The sequence below is a fragment of the Wyeomyia smithii genome, chromosome 3 (assembly GCF_029784165.1).
Source record: "Wyeomyia smithii strain HCP4-BCI-WySm-NY-G18 chromosome 3, ASM2978416v1, whole genome shotgun sequence".
In the NCBI taxonomy this organism is placed as follows: Eukaryota; Metazoa; Arthropoda; class Insecta; order Diptera; family Culicidae; genus Wyeomyia; species Wyeomyia smithii.
The window spans coordinates 14,734,641-14,757,973 of NC_073696.1; the positions used below are offsets into that span (position 1 = coordinate 14,734,641).

Genomic DNA, 23,333 nt, shown 5'->3' on the forward strand with positions numbered 1-23,333 from the left:
ATTCGTAAAGGTTAAACTGAACCAAGAGAATCGTAACAGGCGGAGTTCCGAAGTTAGTGGATGTTCCTCGTTAAAAATATGTTCAGCCACTTTTGATTTGAAATGGTGTGGTGGGGCATTTGTTGAAACTTTACTTGCTTTGGTCACTTCTGCGAAATGTTCTTTGGAACGTATCCCTAGGTTACGTTTAGTTTGTCCAATGTAAACCATGTCACAGTGACTGCATGCAATTTTATAAATTCCAGCTTTGTTCAGGGTATCAATAGGGTCTTTGGTAGACCCTACTTTTGTTTTGAGTTGGGTATTTCTACTAGTGTAGACAATATCCATCCCAAATTTTCTAAATTTTGAACGAATGGGCGTGTCAAGTCATATTCAACGGCTACCCTTTTCAGATCTTCTGTTATTGGGGTGAGTGTTGTAAAAGATTTCCGAATTTGAGCACGCTTCTTTGTAGCCATTAAGTTTAGCAATTTCGAAAATATATTCCAGTTCCTTTTGCTTGGCTACTTCACTTAGAGGTAAAGTTTCCATGCGGTGGATCATATGATGGAAGGATGCCATTTTATGCTGGAAGGGATGGTTTGAAGTGTTAGGTATTACCCGTTTTGTATTCGCGGGTTTCCGAGAAATTTCAAATTCCAAGTCCGTAGACTTTCTGACGTTCGCTCGTTATAGATTAGACTGATGTTGTTTTTCTGTAGTACAACCTACGTTGCCAATGATACTGCCGGTTGTTGGTTGAATTTATATGTGATAGGACAAAATATGCGAGTACTTTTGAAATGTACCCGCATATTTTATCCCATTTTGTCTTTTTTTCAAGTTTTATAACGTAAAACCAATTCCATCTATGTTTTTTTTTGTTCTCAACGATAAACTTGTGCTGCCATGAAACTGTTACGGTCATTGGTTCTGGATGTAATTGTTGGAAATCCGCAAATTCACTGATAATATTAAATCGCCGTTTTCTCAACATGTTGTTTTTCATTATGGGACAGTTATCCGGGTACCGGCAGTTTTCCTGATGCAGAAATTTTTATACATCAGTCACCATTTTGGTTAGGCCCTTTTGAAACAGCAGTCGCGAATCAACATGAACATAAAATGACCTTTTTATCAAAAAAGAACAACTGTGAATTGTTTCAGCGAAATCGGAAATGACATGCTGAAAAAAATATTTTTTTACCTATTTTCCATGGAATGTCACATGTGCAAATAATGCTTCGCCAAGATACTCTAGAAATAAGATTTAGTTGGCTCCGGCAAACATTATATGTATTGTACCATGTCAAATGAAAACTTTGTTAAAAAAATACTGCTTCATCGATTGGCAGCATATAGTGTTCCCGTAGCGATCGTCTCAACCCAGCATTGTCAACGAAGCCTCTCTTCCTCTCACTCTCGCGAAAGCTCTCCGGCCGCGCATATCGCACCTTTCACATCAAATTATCGCTAATTGGTTTTTAATTCCAGCCAGCCGGAAATATTTACGACTTTGTGACCCGTTCTGTTCACAACTCGGTTGTTGATGTTCGCTCTTGCTGCTGCTGATGCTGATGAAACCTTCGAAGCTGTATTCACAGACAAATCTTAATGTACAATCAAAGCAGCTTAAATGACGAAGGTGTTGAAACAGCCGGGCCATGTTGTTATCAGATTTAGCGCTGTCCTGATGGCGATTGTTATTCTACACCTTGGTGGGGAGGGTACTTACTCTCAAGCTCAACCCGTGTGGAGCCGTGAGATATCTTGTAGGAAGCCCCCAAGGGAGATATATTGTGCGACGGAGTAATTTATTACATGAATCTTTCAACGCTTTGATTAATACTCTATCAGTTCACCTTTTCGGTTGTCTTCAGCAAAGCTTATCGGAGACGAAACATTGCACAAGTATCCTTCCGTGTCGTCAATGTCAGTTTTAAGTGAAAAAAGCCCATTCTAATGTACTTTTACAGTTTCTAAAAAAATATTTATCACTGAAAAAAATCGTTATCTGTTAGAAAGCATTCACTGCTTTGCTCTACATAAGAAAGCGTTCAAAAACAGAAAAAAAAAACTATCACAACCTTTTCACCACTGATTAATCGTTTCCATTGCACATCCAATCAATATCGACGCCTGCGACAGTCATTGACAGTCAAGATTGAGCATCTCGCCCGGCATTGTAGTGCGCGAGACACACTAACACAGCATCTTCCACCCAAGAACTATGATATGCACTTTTCGCAATCCATCATTCCACCCGCAATTCCACAAACCCTTCCGACGATGCAACTCGCATCCCGTTCCCGGTGACGTACAGCCAGGATGGAATTCGCTAGTGAGTGTGGGTGTGTGGGGAGGGAAAGAACGAAGTGGAAAGGGGTGAAAAAGACGAAACACCCTCCAGTCGTGGTTGGCACTATCATCTCACTTTCTCGCACATTGCTGGAAGCTGATAAGAGAGCAACTTCATTGCTGCACTTGGCGTGGCGATCTTTTTTATATAGATCGCATTAGCATAAAAATTGAATTTTTCACAAAAAATAAAGGAATAAATATTCAGATACAAGCAGCTCCCTCGCTTTGGTCGGTCGCTCGGTTCCACAGACAGACATATCAGTGCGGATATGGTTGCCCACTAGCCCAAACATTGCCACCCAGTCTGCCAAGGTTTGGGGGTGGGAACGCTGGCTGACAATCTCCTCTCCGAGTGAAATCGCACGCTTTTCCTTCGGAATGCACTTGGAATATTTCTTTTTTTTTTTTTTTGCTTTCTGAGGACATGTGAGGATAGCTGAAAAACAGAGATATGCAGCATCATCTTCCGCCTTATGTGTCATTCCGTCCTTGCTGTGGAAGGCTGCTGCACTGATTGCTGTGCAGAAGGAGAGCAGTTGTGTGTGTGTGTGTGTGAAATCGCGGATGTGTATCGTCAAACAGTACCACTCATAGCATCACCAGCGAAGACGAAGTGTCCCGTCTGATAAAGGTTTCAGCGCGTTCGCTGGATAAGAAAAGCAGTGGGATGGCGGTGGTGGAAAACGATGTTCACATTTACGCCAATCTTTGAAGTGAAGATAGTGGAAAAATCCATGCCACCCTATGTGTTGCTGTTGCTGGTTGCCGCTACGCAGCCGGTTGTTGCCGTTAGGAAGCGCAACAGAGCAACAGAGGTGTGAAGATAAAGGTTTTTATAGTTTGCCTTATGGCTGGTTGGAATACTGTCGAGCATCTAAAGGATTTTCATTTGAAGTTTAGTTCTGTTGGCCTATTTTACGTCTTATTTTGAATCTATAAATGCATAATTTCTATAAATTTTCTCAACTAATTAGTGTTTGTTTTCTCTTCTAGGTAAGTTTACAAGCGTAAAGAACCTAACAAATCCACTACCCAAGATCTCTATAGGGTGAGTAATTTTAATTTAATTTCATTCATGTAATACTTGATAGTGAGAGGTGATTACTAACTAACGCTGATATCAGTTATTTGTCATCTGCTTCTAATTGCCCTCTGTGTTTACGAAGTGACACTACAACTGTACTAAGAAAATTACCATCAATGTTGCATGGCGTTTCGGCTGAAAACTTTTTATTTATAAATTCAACATTTACCTACTACTAAAATCACTATTTTAGATTAAAATGAGTAAAAATATCTATTACTGTATGTTAACTTTGACTGCTATAAAAATTGTATATGTTCACGTACACTACTCGCAATAAGTTTGAAATGGCTTTCTGAGTATTTTTTTTTTTCTTCACATACGGCTTTCTGAGTATTGCAACACCTAGTTTGAATACTGCAGCACCTCCTAAGGCGAAATCCATGAATTACGTAACACAAAAAACAATTTTGGACCCCCACTCTACCATAAGTAGTGAAACATAGCACCTACCCCCCCACCCCATAAAAATTAAGTAATGCAGTAGAGGAATTTTCTCAATGAAAATGGTCGTTTTTGGAGAGTCTCTCGAAAGATTTTTTTTATGTAACGTTTTGACGTCCCCTCTCCATTATGTAATGAATCGAACCGCTCGAAGATACTCCTCCTTCCGCCTATGAGCGTTACTTAATTTATGGATGTTGCCTAACAAGTTCAGCATCATTTAAAATAGGTAATTTTAAATAACTTTATCTCGTGATTGCGCAAACCTAGAGGGTTATGGTTTTCAGAAAAGTTGTTTAGAGGATCAAGGGCTTTATTTGGTGCACAACTTATCTCGAAATTTGATCGCAACGCAGGGCTAGTGTGAATATAGTTTTGAGTATTTTGACCTCAATTGATCTCGTGACTATGCAATCAACAGTGCATTATGGTTGTGCTCCAAAACCGTTGGGAGAAAGTGGGGCTTGAGACCGAAAATGGTGATGTGGATATTCACATCTATTATACGTCCAAAACTGACCTACGCTGCGTTAGTGTGGTGGCCAAAAACCAAAGAGTACACCGCTAGAACAAAGCTAGATAAAGTTCAACGACTTGCGTGCATTGCTATAACAGGAGCAATGAAAAGCACCCCGTCAAAAGCTCTTGATGCAATTCTTCATCTGCTGCCGTTGTACGAATACGTGCAACTAGAAGCAGAAAAGAGTGCCTTGAAGCTAAAAAGAACAAAAACTATATTGTCAGGTGATCTTGTGGGTCACCTGACAATACTGGACATTTTCAAAAGAGGGCCAGTGATGAGTATGAATGGAGACTGGATGGCACCTCAGAATATCCATGATATTCCCTACAAGGTATGCGAAACGTCGCGTGCAGACTGGGAAGTCGGAGTTCTTGATGTCCGTCCCGGTTCAACGATATTTTTCACAGATGGCTCAAAAATAGGTACCAAAACTGGTGCAGGAATCTTTGGCCCTGGAATTAATATTTCAGTGGCAATGGGACACTGGCCAACAGTGTTCAAGCAGAGATTTTTGCAATCCTTGGATGTGCGAATGTATGTCTGACTAGGAAATACATACATGCAAATATTTGTATTTTCTCTGACAGTCAAGCAGCACTGAAAGCACTTGATGCTTATAAATGTACATCCAAGATTGTCTGGGAATGTATTCTCACATTGCGACAGCTATGTCAAACAAACTCAGTAAATTTGTATTGGGTTCCAGGACATTGTGGCATTGGTGGGAATGAAAAGGCAGACGAACTTGCAAAACAAGGATCTAACTCACAGTTTATCGGCCCAGAACCTTTCTGTGGTATATCAAACTGTGCAGTGAAAATGGAGCTTAAACGCTGGGAGGAACAAAAGGTGATAACCAATTGGTTTGATGTCAAAAAGTGTTCCCAATCTAAAAGATTTATCACACCAAACGAGAGACATTCGAAAAAGCTCCTAGAGCTCAACAAAAGAGCTCTTTGTACATACGTCGGCCTAGTAACGGGGCACTGTCCGAGTAGATATCATTTAAAGAACATAGGCCGGGTTCAGGATGATATCTGTCGCTTTTGTAATATGGAAAGCGAGACATCGGAACATCTGCTGTGCAGTTGTGGTGCATTATTTAGACGCAGATCAAGGTTTCTTGGCAGTGGCTTTTTACAGCCCAAAGAGATTTGGTCTTTGAATCCTGGGAAGGTGATTGGCTTCATAAACCATATTTCACCTGACTGGGAGCGTGTCAGTGCAGGTACCTGATCACTCAACAATAGTGGTCATTGTATTTTGCAAGGGGACACGTATAGCAATTGACTGGGATATATATTACAAAAGTTCACATCAATGGACAACGTAATTCTAATTCCCTAACAAAAAAAAAAATCTCGTGAATCTGACAATATATAAACTTGCTGTCTTTAGCAAAATTGTTCAGAGGGTAAAGGGCTTTTATTTGATGCACAATTTGTTTCGAACTTAGACCGCAACCCGGTGCTAATGTTCGTATAGTTTTGATTATTTTGAACCTAATTTATCTTTCGAATTCAATCAGCTTAAATTTTTAGGAATTCAGAAAAGTTGGTTAAGAGGATGAGGGCTTCTGTTTGTTATATAGTTTGGTATGGAATTCAGCCACCACATGGCGCTAGTATGCTTGCAGTTTTGCGTATTTGGAACTAAGTTTATCTTGTGAGTCCAATTACTAGAAAACTGTGGCCTTCAGGAAACTTGTTCAGAAGGTCGTGATTTTTTTTTTGTTTATGGCAAGTTTGATTGTAAATAAGACCACTACGTGGCTTTAATCTGGGTATAAATTAGAGTCAAAATATCGCGACAAGAATCGCGTTCACGTAGCGATTGAACTCTGCACTGAACTGTCCATCAACCAAAAGATCTTGACCTTCTGAACAACTTTGCTAAAGATCGCAGCTTTCTAGGAGGTCGGAGTCCTGAGATAAGTTCAGGACGAAGATCGAAAATATGCGTGCACACTACCGCCACATAATGGTGGAATTTAGTACCCAATTTTACACTATCCGGAAGCTCTTTATCGTCTGAACAACTTTGCTGAAGGCTGCAACCTTTTGAATAATCAAAAACACAGATATCTACCTATTACAGGTTTTGCTCAACTTCTTGGGGGGTGCTGCAATATCTGGGTAATTGAAAAGTCAGTGTACATTTCGCTTAGAAGTAGTGCGCAAAAGTTTCGTCTTCTTGGAAAAATCCTCCAGGCAAAATTTCAGCTTAATCGGACTTCGGGAACACGTGTCTCAAAGCGGTCAAGTTCAACTAATTAAGAAAAACACAGGTCAGGAGTGTATTAAAATAGTAGTGATTGAAGTAGAATCGCAGGGGGTAAGAAACAACCTACGAAACTAATTTTTTGCATGATGCTTCTTCTCATCTCAATGTACCATACTGCAAAAAAATTTTGATGCCAAATGTCTTAGAGTAGCATTAATCAATGAGACGTGGAGTTATCTTGAATTAAAAAAAAATCGATATAATCGACTTTCTGGGACTAAAAAATTTTTGAGAAGGAATTTTCCAAGATCCAACTTTCCCCCTAAATTTATAAACTCCTTAACAATTAACTTGAACACCGTACCAATTTCGGTAAGTGGTTATGTTTCTATAACATTGATTTTTCTGTATCTTAGTGGCGTAGTAAGGAGGGGGTTGTATTGAATTTCGTTATTTGTGAATTATGTAAAAATTCGTAAAAAAGTTTATCACGAATATTTATATACAGGTGTTTTCGAATATAAGACGTGGTTTTGCAACATAACTTTGTGATTTGAGATGGGGGGGGGTGTAGATGAATGTTGTCAATTAATTTTTAAAACGCTTAACCGACTATCATTTAATTCGGTAAATACAGGTCGTGAAATAGCTTATATGTTTCAATAACTTTAAATTATATCTATCTCAGAAGTGTGTGAAGAAAAGAGGGTAGGGGGGCTGGCAATAGCAAAATTGTTCATTGTAAACTCCTGAACGCAAATTGAGGGAACAACGGTGGAATAGTAAGGATAATTTCAGGAAAACTTTCGGAAAATATTTAAATATCTGTTAGAATTAGCATAAAATGTGTAAATATTTACACAAACTATTTGTTTTGAATAAAACAAAAGGCCAAATATGAACACTTCTAAACACCAAACATGATCACTGTGTTATTCTGTATACGTGGTTTGTCAATTACAAGGAATATTCTCCCCCTAAATTCGGTTTCGGTTTGTACACTCGTGGCACTAGCTGAAGATCGCAACTTTTTATGCGGTTGTTTAGGTCAAAATACGAAAAATTGCGTTCGCATTAGCGCCTAGTTTCGGCGGAATACTGCACTGAACTGTCCATCAACCACAAACTTTTGAGCTTCTGCATAACTTTGCTGAAGACCGCAGATTTCTAGGAGGTCGGAACCGAGAGATAATTTCAGGTCAAAATACGAAGAATTACGTGCACACTAGCGGCACATAACGGGGGAATTCTGTCTTTATCTCTACCATCCAGAAGCCCTTTGTCTTTCTGAACAACTTTGCTGAAGACCGCAGCTCTCTAGAAGGTTGGAGTCGTGGTACAGGTAAGTCAAGGGCAAAATACTATAAATTACGTGAATTAGCGGCACATAACGGTGGAATTCCGTACTCATTTTTTTCACCGCCTTTGACGTTCTGAACAACTTTGTTGAAGACCGCAGTTCTCTAGAAGGTCGGAATCCTAAGAGTTCAGTATCGCCACATAGTGGGGAAACTCTTCACTTAACTTTTTACTGAACCCCATTAACCTCCTGAACAACTTTGCTGAAGACTGCAACTTTTAGGTCGCCAGAAACACGAAATATCTGCCTATTCCAGATGATGCTAAACTTTTTGCGAGTGGCTACTCAGTGAAGCGACTCCAAAGGTATGGCGGCTAGTGTACATAAATGAATCATAGAGCAAACTTTGCAGAGCTGAAAACTTTTTTGAAATCCGAAGCATAGTTTTTTGATAATTTGAAACAAACTTGTCCTAAATATAAGGAATTTTCTTTCGTTTCGTTATTTAGAAATTCCTAATTCATTAGAAGAATTTTTTAAAATTTATTGAAAGGAAAAAAAAGCACACTACTCTACACACTCAATGAAATGCTTTGTCTAACTTTTCCCGCTTTCTAACTTTACCGTGCTAATATCAGCAAAATCGAAAGAAAATGATTCAATGGTGTCACTCCAGGAAATTCAAAAAAAAAAATGTTATCGATAACCTTTCGGGAAAACTGATTGTTCTGCAATTTCGAATAAATTTGTTTTCTATTTTCATTTATTCTTCATAAGAAGAAATTTCTTTCTGTGGGAAGGAGAGGGGAATATGACATGAAATGTGAATTTTAAGAATATTGGAGAGATAATAACCTAAATCAATGACTATCATGTAGCACCCTCTCAATATGGGTTGCGTTGTAGTATATATATGAGTGCGGTAGAATATTGACGAGGGAAAATAGGATAGAATAACGTGGAAGATGAAGTGTTTTCGTGCTACCTTTAGCGATACTGCTTACCGTGCAATGCGCGTGCTGTTTCAATAAATCGTTGCGTAGTTCAGTCAATTTGATCAATTTGAATTGTTGTTTAGCGCTTGACATAAACAGTAAGGTGCTAAGGGAAACCGACTTTTCGAATTCCGTTCAGCGATAGTTTTCAAAAGTTTTATCTTTTCGGGAAAAAACCCTAGTTATGCTAATTCCAGCTCAATTATGCAGCAGCCTTCTTCCCATTACACTTTTTTTCTCGATATTCCTTTGCCGGTATAAACTGCTGATACTAGACACCTTGTTTCCCGTGGGAGAAACAGCGACAAGCGCCTGGTAGCGAAATAAGTAGGTGGCAAAAAAAGAGTAGTGGTAAAGTTCCCTTTCTTAGTAGCTATAGGTGACAGAAACAAAGTCGGTAAAAAGAATTATTTCTCTATGGCGTTTGAGAAGGTTAGGTTTAAGTAGAATTTGCTTAGGAAATTGATTTAGCAACAGACTTGACTCCACCTGGTTATTATTTTGTCCGCACGTACGAGGACTTATGTATTGCAAGTCTCTGGCAAAGGACTTGTAGATTAACATAGAAAAGTTTCACTTTTCGGAACGACGAAAAACAGCATGAAATTTCCGATATTGATTTTTTTATGTCAAATGTCTTAGAAATGCATGAATCGTCAAGATTTGGAGCTGTCTCTGGAAAATTTTCTTTATAGAATTGTTTTAGGAGTCGAAAGGTTTGCTATATGAAAAACACCACAACAAAAATTGTTTTGAAATTTTTTTTGAGACAATACCAGATCTCGAGGTTTTATGCAGTTCCAAAAGAATAAATTCAAATTTCATATCGCTTTGAGCCCCAAATTCCCCCTATTGGTATAAATATCACCATGTTGGCAAATTCATCAATTGAATTTTGCAATTGTTTCGTGTAATAATATCGATCTGAAAACTGAGTAACGACGAGGGATGACAGAGAAAAGTTGTCAATGGATGACTTCCAGGAATTGACTGAACTTTCATTTGAAAATATTGCGAAAACTAAATTTAAAAAATGCATGATTTTAAAACCACACAGTAATTAAAAAAAAAACATCGGTCATCTCGAACTTTTTTTAATGTCCAAGAACCATAAAAGAAAATAATTTTTTTATTCATGAGTGCCTATTTTCGTTTGTTCTGAAAAGTCTTGGACAACTAAAATTTGTATCTGAAAAATCTAGCTTGAAAGAAATCTGAGAATTTTTTTAATCATAAATGATTTTTAAATCATATCAAACATTTTTTTTGCAATATTTTCAAATGTGTTTTTAGATTAAACTTTTATTAAACGTATTTTAATATCAGAGATGGTAGCAAATCTTTTTCCAGAAAATTGGTCTCTATTTTAAAACTAATCTCCATGTTCCATCGTGATAGGCGTGAAAAAATAAAACATGGTATCCTTACACTGTACACAAAAGGGTTTCTTTTTCACCTAAATGTCTCTTCTTAAATTTCTCGTCTGAATTCTTGTTTGGAGTTTAGTAGTTGATTAGTATCACTAACAGTTATTCAAAGTTATTCTTTGCCTTTTTTTGTCTTTTTCAATACAATCCTTCAATATCCTGAAATTTACAAATCCTCTTTACAAATCTTTTTTTTTTCTCTTAGAATTTTTTTATAATTTTTTTTTTTAGTTCCTTTATGGTTTTCTTTGTTTTAGGAATTTGGTCTCCAAAGTTCCTATTTTCGAGTCACTGTGTCGCTGCCTGCACTATAATATTTTTCCCAATATTTTTAAATATCATGACAAATGGTCGACAAAAGCAAAAACAACAATTTCCCCTTGAGCTCAAACTGAAACTAAATGAAAATTATAACTTTTTAAACTTTTTTGTGAATTCGGGTGCCCTTAGCCAGCTCGGAAATGTGTGAAATCTCAAGAAGCTTGAATAAGCCTTTCCGTAAGCAAACGCAAAAGCGACGAAACCCGGCGAACAATTACTTTGTGACCTTTCAGACTTCTGGAGTCTGAAAAACTTGAGTGTCAGGAATTGTGGATTTCATTACTTTTTGGTTTTAGTATTTGATTTTTCTTAATTAGGGTCACTATAAAGTTTTGAAATTCGTTTAGGAGTTGAATTTATGAAGCTAATATTTTAGTATTTTATGACATCATAAAAGTAGAATTAGGAGATTCTATTCATTGTTATTTTTTTTTTGTATATTCTCTGACAATAAATTTCTTACTTTTTTATTTATATATATGTTATTTTTATGATATATATGCACCGACGAAAATAAAAAATCGGGATTTATTTTGAGAATTCAATACAGCTTATACAGCTTTCGCTGTATAAAAAACTTTACATCTAAGTGTGGAGCACGACTCTTATACAGGTCGGACTCGATTATCCGGAATTTTGGACTCGATTATCCGGAATTTTAATATTTTGGTGTTCGTTTTCCTTTTTTTTCTCGCATCTTCTGGCATTCATGTGTCATCTTCTGGCATCTTTTTACCATTGATGTCACTTTTGGCATATTTGGGACTTGTTCGAATTAGGGGAAAATAATTGATGCCTATTTTTTTTTTTTGCTTCTCAAGATTTTACCCCTTTTCGCCTCTGAAATAATTTCTGGTTTCGCCACTGCATCAAACAAGTAAAATAAAAAAAAGAAATTCTGTGATTCAATTATCCGGAAAACTCGATTATGCGGAACGAAAAAATTTCTGATGTTCCGGATAATCGAGTCCGACCTGTACTAAAAGTAAACAATGATTTCATTCAATTCAAACAAATAATCCAATATATTTCACTCTCTATCCTGTTTGGAAGTGTAATTGTAATACACATACATTTATTATCTTCGGTTGATATCTATCAAATTAAAACATAGGCTTAGTACATGATTTCAAGTAAATACTAACTTTTCAAGTGATAACAGTTGTCATTACGATCCAAATACTGATCCCAATAGAATAAATGTAGGATATTTTATTGTACTGTAGTTTTTGGAATGACTCAAATCCATAGTTTTTTGTACTCAAGTAATACCTTGCTTTTTTACCTTAATTTTTTTTTACACAACTACATACTTGAAACTATACACATCTAATGTGTAACTGATTGCCTCACCTGTCACGATTATATTTGCTGTATTAATTAACGAGCATTATTAGTAAAATAAACGTTACCGACCTAAATCAGCTGTTTTTGTTGGCGGTACTCTCGTAAGCTAAAATAAAAAAATACTTTGAAAATTTATATATCATCCCATATGGAATTTCTAACTCACGAATAATTCCGCTCCAACCTATTCGCACTCCACCGGCTGGCTCTGCTGGGGACTATGCAGCCTCATATGATTCCAGTAGGTCGCTACTGGCACCAACTGGCCACATCTGACGCACTTCTGCTTCGGAGTGCCAATGGTTAGACTCACCATGCGAGAACTGACTGCTGCTGCTGCTGCCGCTGTTCCACCCTGTAGCGGTTTCTGTGGAGAATTACTGTGGTAGGCCTTCTTGTGGCATTCCAACAGGTGAGCTCGTGGATAGCATGTGTCGCACTTTTCGCAGGGAAATTCTTCCTCGGGATTGGCTGGAGGCGGTTTAACCGTGGGCTTTTTTTGGTCGTAATCGCTGCTATGATGAATCTGTTCCAGCTCCGAACTAAGGGCGAGTGGTTCGAGTTCATCGTCGGAAAGAATTTCGCCCAGCTCTCGTTCGATAAAACGCTTGTCCAGGCCGTCCGATGCGCGCATGGGAGTTACTGGAATGTCAGCGTACAAAGTTTCCAGCGTACCTCGATGGGGGCTTCCCGGGCTCGTACGACGTCTCGTCAGGGAAATGTTATTCTTTTGGTGCGAGGGTGATTGGTGCAATTTTTCATCCTCCAATAGCAATAACATGGCATCTGGGAACGACGTGGAAGCTGCTTTCGGTTGCTCTGTTTCGTCAGTTAAATCTATACACTCCAGCAGCGTTGATGAGCTTGTGTTTGCACTTTTGCTTCCTGATTCTGAATGAATCTCTTCCATCTCTTTCAGAAGTTGTTTTTCAATCTGCTCTGATAGTCGATCGATTTCAGAAGCATCCGAATCATCTTCAACAGGATGCGACATCGGATCTTGCTTCTCCATAGACTTCGTTTGATCTAGAGGAGGTTGTTCTACTTCGTCAGTTAAATCTATGCATTCTGAATACACTTCTGTTAATTTTTGCATGTCTAAATCATTCTGTTCAACATTCTCTGGTATTTTGTTGACTCTGTCGTCAAAATCTTCCGATTGTTCTTCAATAGGAGTATGTGCCACATTTTCATCTTCCGTAGAATCAGACTCATCACTTTGGTCTTTATTATTCGCAAAAGCCGATAAAGTATGCTGCAGTTGCGTGGTATCGAAATCGATTGAACCGTCTGCGTTTACACGATATTTGCAGATCTCCTCTATTCCGGAGAACGGCTCGGAGCGAACAGCATCCACTGTTTCATCCCCGTACAACTCCTTTGCCACTTGATCGATTTCGTAATCATCACCTACCAAATTCCAACTTTCGTCATCCGATCCCTTCGTACCCACCTCAGGCTCCATTACTTGTGGCTGGTCGACTTGCACTCCTACCTCCACACCTCGCTTTTCTCTCGACGGACAAACGTTTTCTACTTCCATCGGCTCCAGAGCATGCAAAAACGAAACTCCTGTCATGACAAAACTATTCAGCAAAAATTCCGCCCTGTTACATTGTTCCTTGAAGTCGTAGAACTTTTCCACCAGCCACAGACATCGGGAACACACCGTCGATGGCAACCCGTCGCCCACAGAAACCTCCAACGTCAAGCAGGTGGCAATTTTTAGCGCAAGACCACCCTCACCCACCGAATGCAACCGTTCAGAGGGCTGCAAACAAAACCGGCAAATTTGTCGTTTTTTCAGTTCGGCCGAACGAAGCGTTGTTTCGTCCATCGTCAGCGCAATGCGTTTCACTACTGGCTGCCCGGCGCACGGCACTTCACTAAATGTCAACAGCAACAGCGAGTGCGATGAAAGTTCTCGACACTGCAACCGATATATCTACTCCTCATATCGGTCTATGTTCTATGTGTGTACTTATCGAAGCACTGTTTCTGGATTTTCTCATTTCTACATTGCCCATCCGATGAGAGTGCTTTGGACGACACAAACTGTACATAAGCATAATGTCGGTCTTTGTTTTTTTTTTTGTTTCCTTCTCTGCTTACCTAACGCGCAGGCAGGATTTTACTCATAAGAAGAGCTCTTGTATTTAGTCTGGGATCGACAGTTAAGTTACTTTCTTGGAATGCATAACAAAATCGTTGGCAATACAGATTTGGTTACAAATATTTAATACAATTTTCATTTCCATAGCGAATGACCGGTTACAAATCGCAGACAAATAAAACCCAATGAGTTTAATAAAATCGTCAGTTGAGCGATCATCCACTCCGCTCGGCCGGCTGTCGGACTTTGAATTGTATGGAATCATTTGTTGCTACATTTTGTTTATTCATTTCCATAAACGATCGTTTCGTTGGAAATGAACTCAGTCAGCAGAAAAGTCGTTATTCATCGCAGGCAAAGCATTTGTACGTTGCTATGTGTTTTAAGTGTGATTGTCACAAGAAAGGCAACATGTGTGACTTAGCTTGGTGATACAATTTGATCACAGAGTATGAATTATTTTAAGTTTGTGTTTTGAAAAGCGTTACGCATTTTTCAAGCCTATCTAAAGCGTTCTGATGAGCTTGTCAATCATTGCTAGGGCTACACAGCTCCGAATGATGGTGTCTAGTTTAGATTTTCTGAATTGACAAAACGCAACTAGAAATTTGCTAACAGAATAAACCCATTGAAAATACCTTTTCCAATTTTCACACAGGAAAAATATAACTAATAGCGCTAAGTAACGATTGACTCAAATCAACTGCAATTGTATGAAAAATCGCTCAAATGATGCTCGGGAATAGCGAATCGCATTCAGTGCACAGCTCTTGGCTCACGAATAATTTGGATGCCGCACACAGTGCAGATCAATTACCTAAAGGAAGTTATTGTGTTGCTTTGATACTTTTTTGTCATTACTAGAGACCAAGGAATCCTCCCATATGTTACTTTTCCCTTGATCACAAACGAAATCTTTGGAGCTCGGATTGCGCCTGCTGATGTTACAACTCATTTTTCAACTGACGGCAACCTTTCGAAAATAACATCTCGCAAAGTTCGATGCCAACCAATAAAGTTCCATGCATTTAAATTCTAAAAATGTGTGTACCTAAGTGTAAGGTCATTAGTAATATCTTAATGTAAATTCTAAAACATTTGCTGACACTATTATAATTTTAATGAAATTTAAATGTTTAATCATTACAAACACACATAAACATATCATGCTTCACAAGCAACAGAAAATTAAACATTTTCGATTTTCACATCAAAGAAATAATAATTTTATGTATGCAAAGTTGCGGCAAACAAAACGTGAAATCTACATTTACCATCATTTCACAAATAGTAAATCAAGAGACGTTTGGTTTTAGTCTATGCGAAACCAAACAGGGGAAGCTGTAAAACCAACTTCAAACTGTTTTAAAAACTTTAATAAAGTGTCATTTTATCTCTGCTGTAAAGACTTCCATGCGTTTAATGTATTGGAATGTGAGACAAAAAGTAATACTTAAGGATCTAATCATTTCAGTATTTTGTTGCGATGTAGAATGTTATCCGTCATCATCAAAGCTAGTATTGTTCATAATGTTTTCAGAATCGCACAAATGTCCTAAACAGCAGTGTTTTTCTTACACTTTGGAATACGGTCCCATTTTAATAGAAGATATTGTAAGATAATTTGATAGCATAAATGATTAAAAATCTCGCGGAATTGCATGAAATTACTGATTTTTTGAGAGAATACTTCAATCCAATTTATATTTCACTAAATTATAAATCGATAAACAATTTTTTTCCAAATTTTGTTAATAAATATCTCTATCGCTTCTGATCGATTTTTAAAAGACCAAATTAAAAGTGATGTCCAATAATGAATTTATTGTTATCTTCCAGTTTTTTTCATAAATCTTTTCAAAAAAGGCAGATTAAAGAAGTCTCCCCAACAGTGACAGTGATACGACAGTTCAAAATCTTTGCTGAAGATATCACACCAATCATTCACTCACATTCTGGCTTCAACTTTTTTTTCTAGAAAATGTTAACGTTCTTCTCTCATTTCTAATCATTATCAATACATTTGAATAATTATGTAAATCGAACAGTCATCAATGTTTATTTGATCTTTTACAGCTTTTGTTAGATTTTTTTTTAAATATAGATAATTATTTTAAGTTTTTTGGCTCTTCTTTCAATATTTTTTCTTTTTTTTTTAGTGTTAAATATTGTTAAATATTCAGTATTTAAACAAAAAATTGTGATTCTCCAAAAACGGATAATGATTATTTTTGAGCTTAGAATGGGGAACGTAATTAAAATGAGGTCGATATCTTGTACAGTTTTTGAGCAATTAAGAAATGCAACAAAAACCTTACTGTATGTGAAAAAACAGTATTTGGAGGGTGTTCGAGCCAACCGGTTCAGCTCGATGTAATTTCGGTTTTGTTTACCCCTCGTCAACGCAAACGCAAATTTTGACAGCTCGACGTGTTTGACAGCCGCTTCCTGTTAGAGCATTTTCTCGAGTTTTCCAGATGGTGAATACGTTCCTTCATAGTTTTTTTTTAGTTTTCCGTTTCGAATGTTCTAGAAATTAGTACAGTGCTATAAATAGGACAGTGGCAGTAGAGATAGATTCATTCGTGTTTAAATTTTGGAAGCGTGTAAATGGTTAAAGTATAATATAAGTTTGAGTGAAATAATTGGAAGTTCTTCATCCGAAAATCCTGTGAAGTGATAGAACCATCCGGAATGTTCCCGTAGTGATTTAAGTACAGTCCATTGTCTCGACAGAGAGTAATTGAAAAAATTCACGATTTTGAGCAGTGGCTTCAAAAAAATGGTGGGTTTTCCTAATTTTTATCTACGAATAAAGGAGCGACATAGAAAAATAATCTTTTCCATTTATTCATAGAAAAGTTGGGACAATTGAGAAAAAACAATGTCGATAGAAATAAAATAAAAATATATGGTGGATTTATTAACAATCAACACAAAACTTAACAATCTCGCATGGCGGCTCGTTGCTAACAGTCCCTCTCACCTGAGCGATTCATAACGAACACCCAAATTTTAATATAGTTTTAACGAGTCTTTTGGTTGAAACTTTGATCCCGTGAACTATAGATTTCATTTCATGCTTTCAGTTTTGTTTGATCGGTATGATGTCTTCGACAAAGTTGCGGATAGTAGTTTTGCCTTTCGATAAAAATATATTTCGAGAAACAACTTTTTTAGAAAAAAAATTAAAGAAAACGAATACTCAGAATTAATTATCTCGAAAACTCATATTCTCAAAATCTTCCTATTCATGAAAACTGCAAAAGGTAAGCTAAACATTGATGATTTTCTAAAAATGGAAAACCAGAAAAAAGACAAAGTAAAAAAAAAATCCGCAACGATTTGTTTAATTGTTATAACGTCTCCAGCGAAGCTGTAGACAGTAATTTTGTCCTCCAGAAAAATATACACCATAAGACAAAAAAGAGCTTTTTGACACAATGAATTTTAATACTGTTCATTTATTTTGTGAAAAAAAAATACGAAATATATATTTTTTCCGAAAAGATGAAAAAATTGTGGAAAAAAGGATTTTTTCGTGTGTGATTTTTTGAAATTAGTCTTGATTGAAAAAATACTAATACCTAGCACAAAATTACAGGAACATTTGTGCAAAGTTGTAGTTAGATTGAAAATCGATTAAAATGGTTACCCTATTTTTATTAAGTCTGTCAACTGTAATACGAAAATTTGTTACCCTTTAAGCCTAGAGAGATTAGGGCGGGGGCCTAGTGTGGTTGGTAACGTCTCCGCCAACCACGCTCGACGCCTGGGTTCGAATCCCACCGCCGACATAGGTGTTGATGGTTGTGAGGTGGCGTAATCCACTCACAACCAACCAAACTGGTCTAGATTCAATTCTAGCCGACACCGGGAGATTTCCTGAGGCGAAAAATCTCTGGGATCACGCCTTCCATCGCATGAGGAAGTAAAGTCGTTGGCGCCGGTTCGTTAATCAACGGGTCGTAAGTTAGGATCCTGGGTGGAGTCGCCTCCCCGGGCGTCGGTGATTGACACAACAACAGTGGCGGAACTAGACCGACGGAAATAAGCGAGAATAAAACAAAAAAAAACTAGAGAGATTATAGTTTTCTAACCATTCCTGTTAAATTTGGTGCCTCTAGCCAGTGTAGAAATGTGTCAACTTACGTGAGAGTGTCGCATAGTAATTGCCCGCCGGGTTCATCGCTCCAACGTCCTGTTTACGAGAAAACTCATTTAATTATCTGAACAGGAATGGCTAAAAACCTAAAATCTTTCTTTTTTTTCTAGTTTGAACTTTGGGGCCACATCTGTGTTGACCATCTCCACGTGTTTCATTTTTCACTTCGAAAAAATCGAAAATTCAAAAACCACATCCGATTGTTGAGGAGATTACCTTAAGAAATGATTTTTTTTTTAATATAATTTGAAATTTAGGTTTATTTATACGGTCAAAACGATGTCTGCGAGCTGCAGGAAATAGCAGGTACTTTCAAAAGAAAAATAACGCTTTTATATTCCCTTCGTTTATGCGTTTTTGTTTTGGTTTTTCTAGACCCTTCCTATTAATAAAATATAAATATTGTTCGTGTTTTGGTTGAGGTTTGTGGCCTGCCCACCGAGAAGAGTTATGTTATATAATGTTCTTTTTCTTATATATCAGGTGCGATAATGTTCATGGCTTTTCCTTAAGGGGGGACTCTAATATGGAAAGTTATTATAATAAAACTGGTGTGAGTAACGTATGAAAGTTCTCTCCAGGGAATTGTAACTAGGCGATATTGTTAGGATGGACAGAGGCTCGGTATAGTAGAACAGTGGGCTTGAAACGGAAAGGTAAGAATTACACACAAGCACGGATATGAATGATAGGCGTGTCACTTACTTCAATAGTGATACTGCCAATAATATGAAGTGCGGAGTACCAAAAACACCTGGGCAATATCACAATTGATCTAATCTCTGGTCGCAGTGGTGAGTTCACACAGAAAAAAAAAATCTGGAAAGTAGAAAAATAATGAACTCTTGTGATTTTTTTCCGGGTATTTAAAGTAAGGTGAAGTGTTTGGGTATTTTGGCTATGGATTAAGGTTGAACATCTACATTTGGCATGTCGTGGATTGTAGGGCTAGATAATGCATATTTATGACAAAGCTTATTCTGAAATAGTCGATTTTAATGTTATTTTTGGTCAAAATTACCATTGCTACCAAGCTTGCCCGTGTCCTAGACGCACCAAAACAAAGGCCAATATGCTCCAAAGCAGAAGGCTATATACCACTTGAGCAATTCTCGCTGAAACCGTCCCACTGGTGACATGAGGTCTTTCAAAAAGGATATTTTTATGTCTAAATGATTAAAAGTAGCGAAAAATTAAGAAAACCACTTTGTTTAGTTCATATTGATGGACCCTTCGGGCACAAATCGGTTAAACGGTTTTTACAAAAATTGATTTTTAAGCAATTCTCGACCTTTTTATTGATTTATTTCTCTTGAATTTGTCATCGAACCCCCTGCAACCAACACATTGTTTTCAAGAGGAATGATAAACTTTCATTTGAAGTAGAAAAAAATTGGCCGCCTTCTTGGATCACGCCGCCATCTTGGATTTCATCAGAAAAATGTGTTTTTGAGCAAGTTCGCAACCACCGATTTTGAATTTGACATCACCATTGGAAAGCTAAGAAAAAATGCTTTAAGATACATTCAAAACATTAGGTGAGCATTGAGTTTACCATGTCATTCTGGTCACTTTTTAAAATCGAGTTTCAAACAGTACAACGCATGGCGTGGCCAATCCATGTTCCACGTGAACAGATTTTTAAGGATTTTGTTACCACCCCTCTTCCCCTCCCCCACAACTTCTCATATAAATTTTCAAAATTTTGCATGGACCGTGGACATCACACAGACTCTTCTCCCCAAAGTTGTCCACGTGGAATGTGGATGGCTCAATGCCTGTGTGACTTTGGGTCTGTTCACAAATTACGTAAAGCAAAAAATCGTATCTTTGATCCCTTTTCACAGCATTCACATTGTTTAGTTCTTCACTCCCTCGCTCCTCCTTGAGTGTAACGTAATTTGTGATTAGGCTTCACTACGTTTTTTTTTTCTAGAACAAAGTTCGGTTCCCTGTACGGAGGACAGTTTTCGCATGTTTGGTAGTTAAACAAATTAATGGTAGATGTTGTTTTTGCTACTGTTATATACTGATGTTTTCATGCATTAAACTACTATCAACAAACTTTGGTATGGTATACCAAGGTATAGTATGAATCAAGTATATCCCGAGTAATCTGGAGAAGATTTGAATATGCCAGGGTAAAAAAGTAAGAGTAGAATCATTACTTTTTTGATCCCTAGCTTCTTATCCCCTTATTCTTATTCGAAAAGGGTACGTTTGCCACCTACCAATTGATTAAGGGCTATTAAAAAATTACGGTGCTTGGGTGCACTTACTACCTGCGAACTATGAATACTGACTGTCCACATAATACGCACACCACAGGCTCAGTATATTGCGTTGATTTGATATTGGACGCGCGTAATGCGTTGAACTGTTTAATGCTCGATTTTAAAAAGTGACCAGAATGACAAGATAACCTCAATGCTCACCTAATATTTTGTATGCATCTTAAAGCATTATTTCTCTGCTTTCCAATGGTGATGTCAAATTTAAAATCGGTGGTTGCGAACTTGCTCAAAAACACATTTTTCTGATGAAATCCAAGATGGCGGCATGATTCAAGATGGCAGGCAATTTTTTCTACTTCAAATGAAACCTCTATCATTCCACTTGAAAACGATGTGTTGGTTGCAGGGAGCTCAATGACAAATTCAAGAGAAATAAGGCAATAAAAAGGTCTAGAATTGTCCAAAAAACAATTTTTGTAAAAACCGTTTAACCGATTTGTGCCCGAGGGGTCCTTCAATATGAACTAACCAAAGTGCTCTTCTCCTTTTTTCGCTACTTTTAATCATTTAGACATAAAAATATCCTTTTTGAAAGACCTCATGTCATCAGTGGGACGGTTTCAACGAGAATTGCACACTAGCAGAAATCAGCATGCGAAGTTAATAGCGCTTGAAGTCCCAGAAGTAAAATCAAAAGCAATGGAGGGAGGTGATTGGGTTTGCGTTACCTATTGTCACACATGTGGGAAGGGGGGTAGTTGAAACTGTTACGTAACTGTGGTTTTTCTTCAAAATCGTAAATTTTTGTAAGTTTAGCGTTACGTATTTTTAGGAGGGGAGTCATATTAAACGTTACTTATCGAAACATAGAGGAAGAAGGGGGTCTAAAATCTGGATTTCTAGCGTTACGTAATTAGTGTACGACGCCTAAGTTGTTGAGCAATTTTAGACAAGCACTTCATAGTGCAATCTACCTCAATTTGGCTTCGATCGTTTTTAGGTAAAAGTTGATGAAAGCTAGTGAAATAAAATGCATATAAATGCAATTCATAGTATTAAAAAATTCAAAAGTATGGAAGTTAGAGCAACCACAGTTTTTTGTATTATTTGCAAACCAGTTATCCATAAAAGCTTATATAAAATTTATGAATAATTACATGTTGGACAGAACCACAGACAATTCTACAATTTTGACGTATTTCGGTCATTATGGCACATTTTTTCATATGATATTTCTAGAAAGCTGGATTTATATGAGAAAAACGAAGAAAGTCATAGTTAAAAGTCACATATGTGAGTATTTTGGTGCGTTTTGTATGGTTCTCCCCTGATTTAGTTATTTCGTTTAGAATGGTCTTTTTTTCGCTTGCATACTTCAATTAGATTATTTTTAATTTGGACAAAATTTCAAATTCACCAATGATATGAGCCTTGAAACATCCTTAAATTCATTTGCATTTTTTTTATTATTTGCAAAACGATGGCCAACTAGATATTTTCCAAAACGAAGTAATAGTTTTTGTCTGTAGTGGCTATTCGGGTTCTTCTTATTTGGTTGTTGGTTATCTGGAGATTTGTACACGCGAAATTATTTTCCAGTACATGAATAGGTAAATGGTTCTTTTTCCTTTCAACAAATACGATAGCTACTGCATACGAATCAGCCAAAATTTATAAAATGAATCCTCCGCTCGATGTAACTGTAAATCGCAGTTTACATTTAGGGCAGATCTGCTTAATATAGACCACTTCCTTTAGTGGACCACCTGAACTTCTTACACCAAATGACACATTATGAATATACTTATTTTGATTTGTGCTTTGACAATCTCAATAATGTTCTTCATTAGTAATGTTGCAACACACGTTTACTATAATATTCTTCATTAAAGCTGCAAAAAATGTCTTTTAATAAAAGCTACCTGATTTGCCATGGTTCGTTAACGTTTTCATAGGAAATGGCTTTACCAAAAACTGTACTGACATCACACTTTCTGAGCGAAAATAATCAGATTTTCGATGAACGGGTAGGGTGATAGTGTCTTTAAAAGATAAGCAATAAATTTTACTAGAAATACACTTAAAATATTGAAAAAAAAATAAAAAGTGGCCCAAAAAAGAACAAGAGCTATCATCGAATCATAGTTACCATAAATTTGTTATGATGGTGTTATTGTACAAAATTGTTGCTAAAATGGGGAAAACGCCGGAAATTGGCAAAAAATATACTGAAGCAACTATTACTGAGTGTCTTTAAGCAATAAAAAGTGGTGTTTCGACTAGAGAAGCTTGCAGGCGCTCCAATGTTCCACGATCTACCGTAATTTTCCGTGCAAGCAGCAAGTGGTCAAGAAAACCACGAAGAGGTAAACCAACTGCATTGACTGCCGCGGAAGAGGATTGAATTGTTCGCTGAATACTCGGATGGCACATAAAGGATTCCCTATTACGAAAGAACGGCTGCAGTCTACAGTTGATCCAGATCCAGAACTCTTAGTGCGTAAACCAGAGTTAGTTTCATCAGCGGCAGCTACGGTTGAAGAGATGTAGGTATTTTTTAGACCTGGCCCGAATTAGGAAATTGTTGTGGTCCAATTAAGGAAACGGTGGTCCATTGAAGGAAACTGAAACGATGATTTATTTCTTAAACTAGAGGAAAATAGAGGTGTTATCTTGTTGTTTTTCATGCAGAAAAGATGATAAACATGTTACTTCATGTTTATACATAATGAAATACTTAATTCAGTTTAGATATTTACACTTTTTCTTGCAAAATTTGCAGCTACGCTACTAAGAGGTCCATTAAAAGCAGTT

At 37.2% G+C, this 23,333-nt stretch overlaps 1 protein-coding gene across 7 annotated transcripts in view; it reads left to right on the forward strand.

Moving 5' to 3' along the window:
* The window catches only part of LOC129733335 (zinc finger protein ush), a 413,663-nt gene that overhangs the window by 270,983 nt on the left and 119,347 nt on the right, over positions 1 to 23,333 (forward strand). Inside the window, exon 1 of one of the 7 annotated variants that reach the window (XM_055695135.1) lies at positions 2,889 to 3,172. The exons of 5 other annotated variants lie outside the window; for them this stretch is intronic. In XM_055695135.1, the coding sequence (XP_055551110.1) occupies positions 3,088 to 3,172 (85 nt within the window). In that variant the 5' untranslated portion in view covers positions 2,889 to 3,087. Of the gene's footprint in view, positions 1 to 2,888; positions 3,173 to 23,333 lie in introns of those variants that run through there. One more of the 7 variants, XM_055695141.1, reaches the window with a different exon arrangement.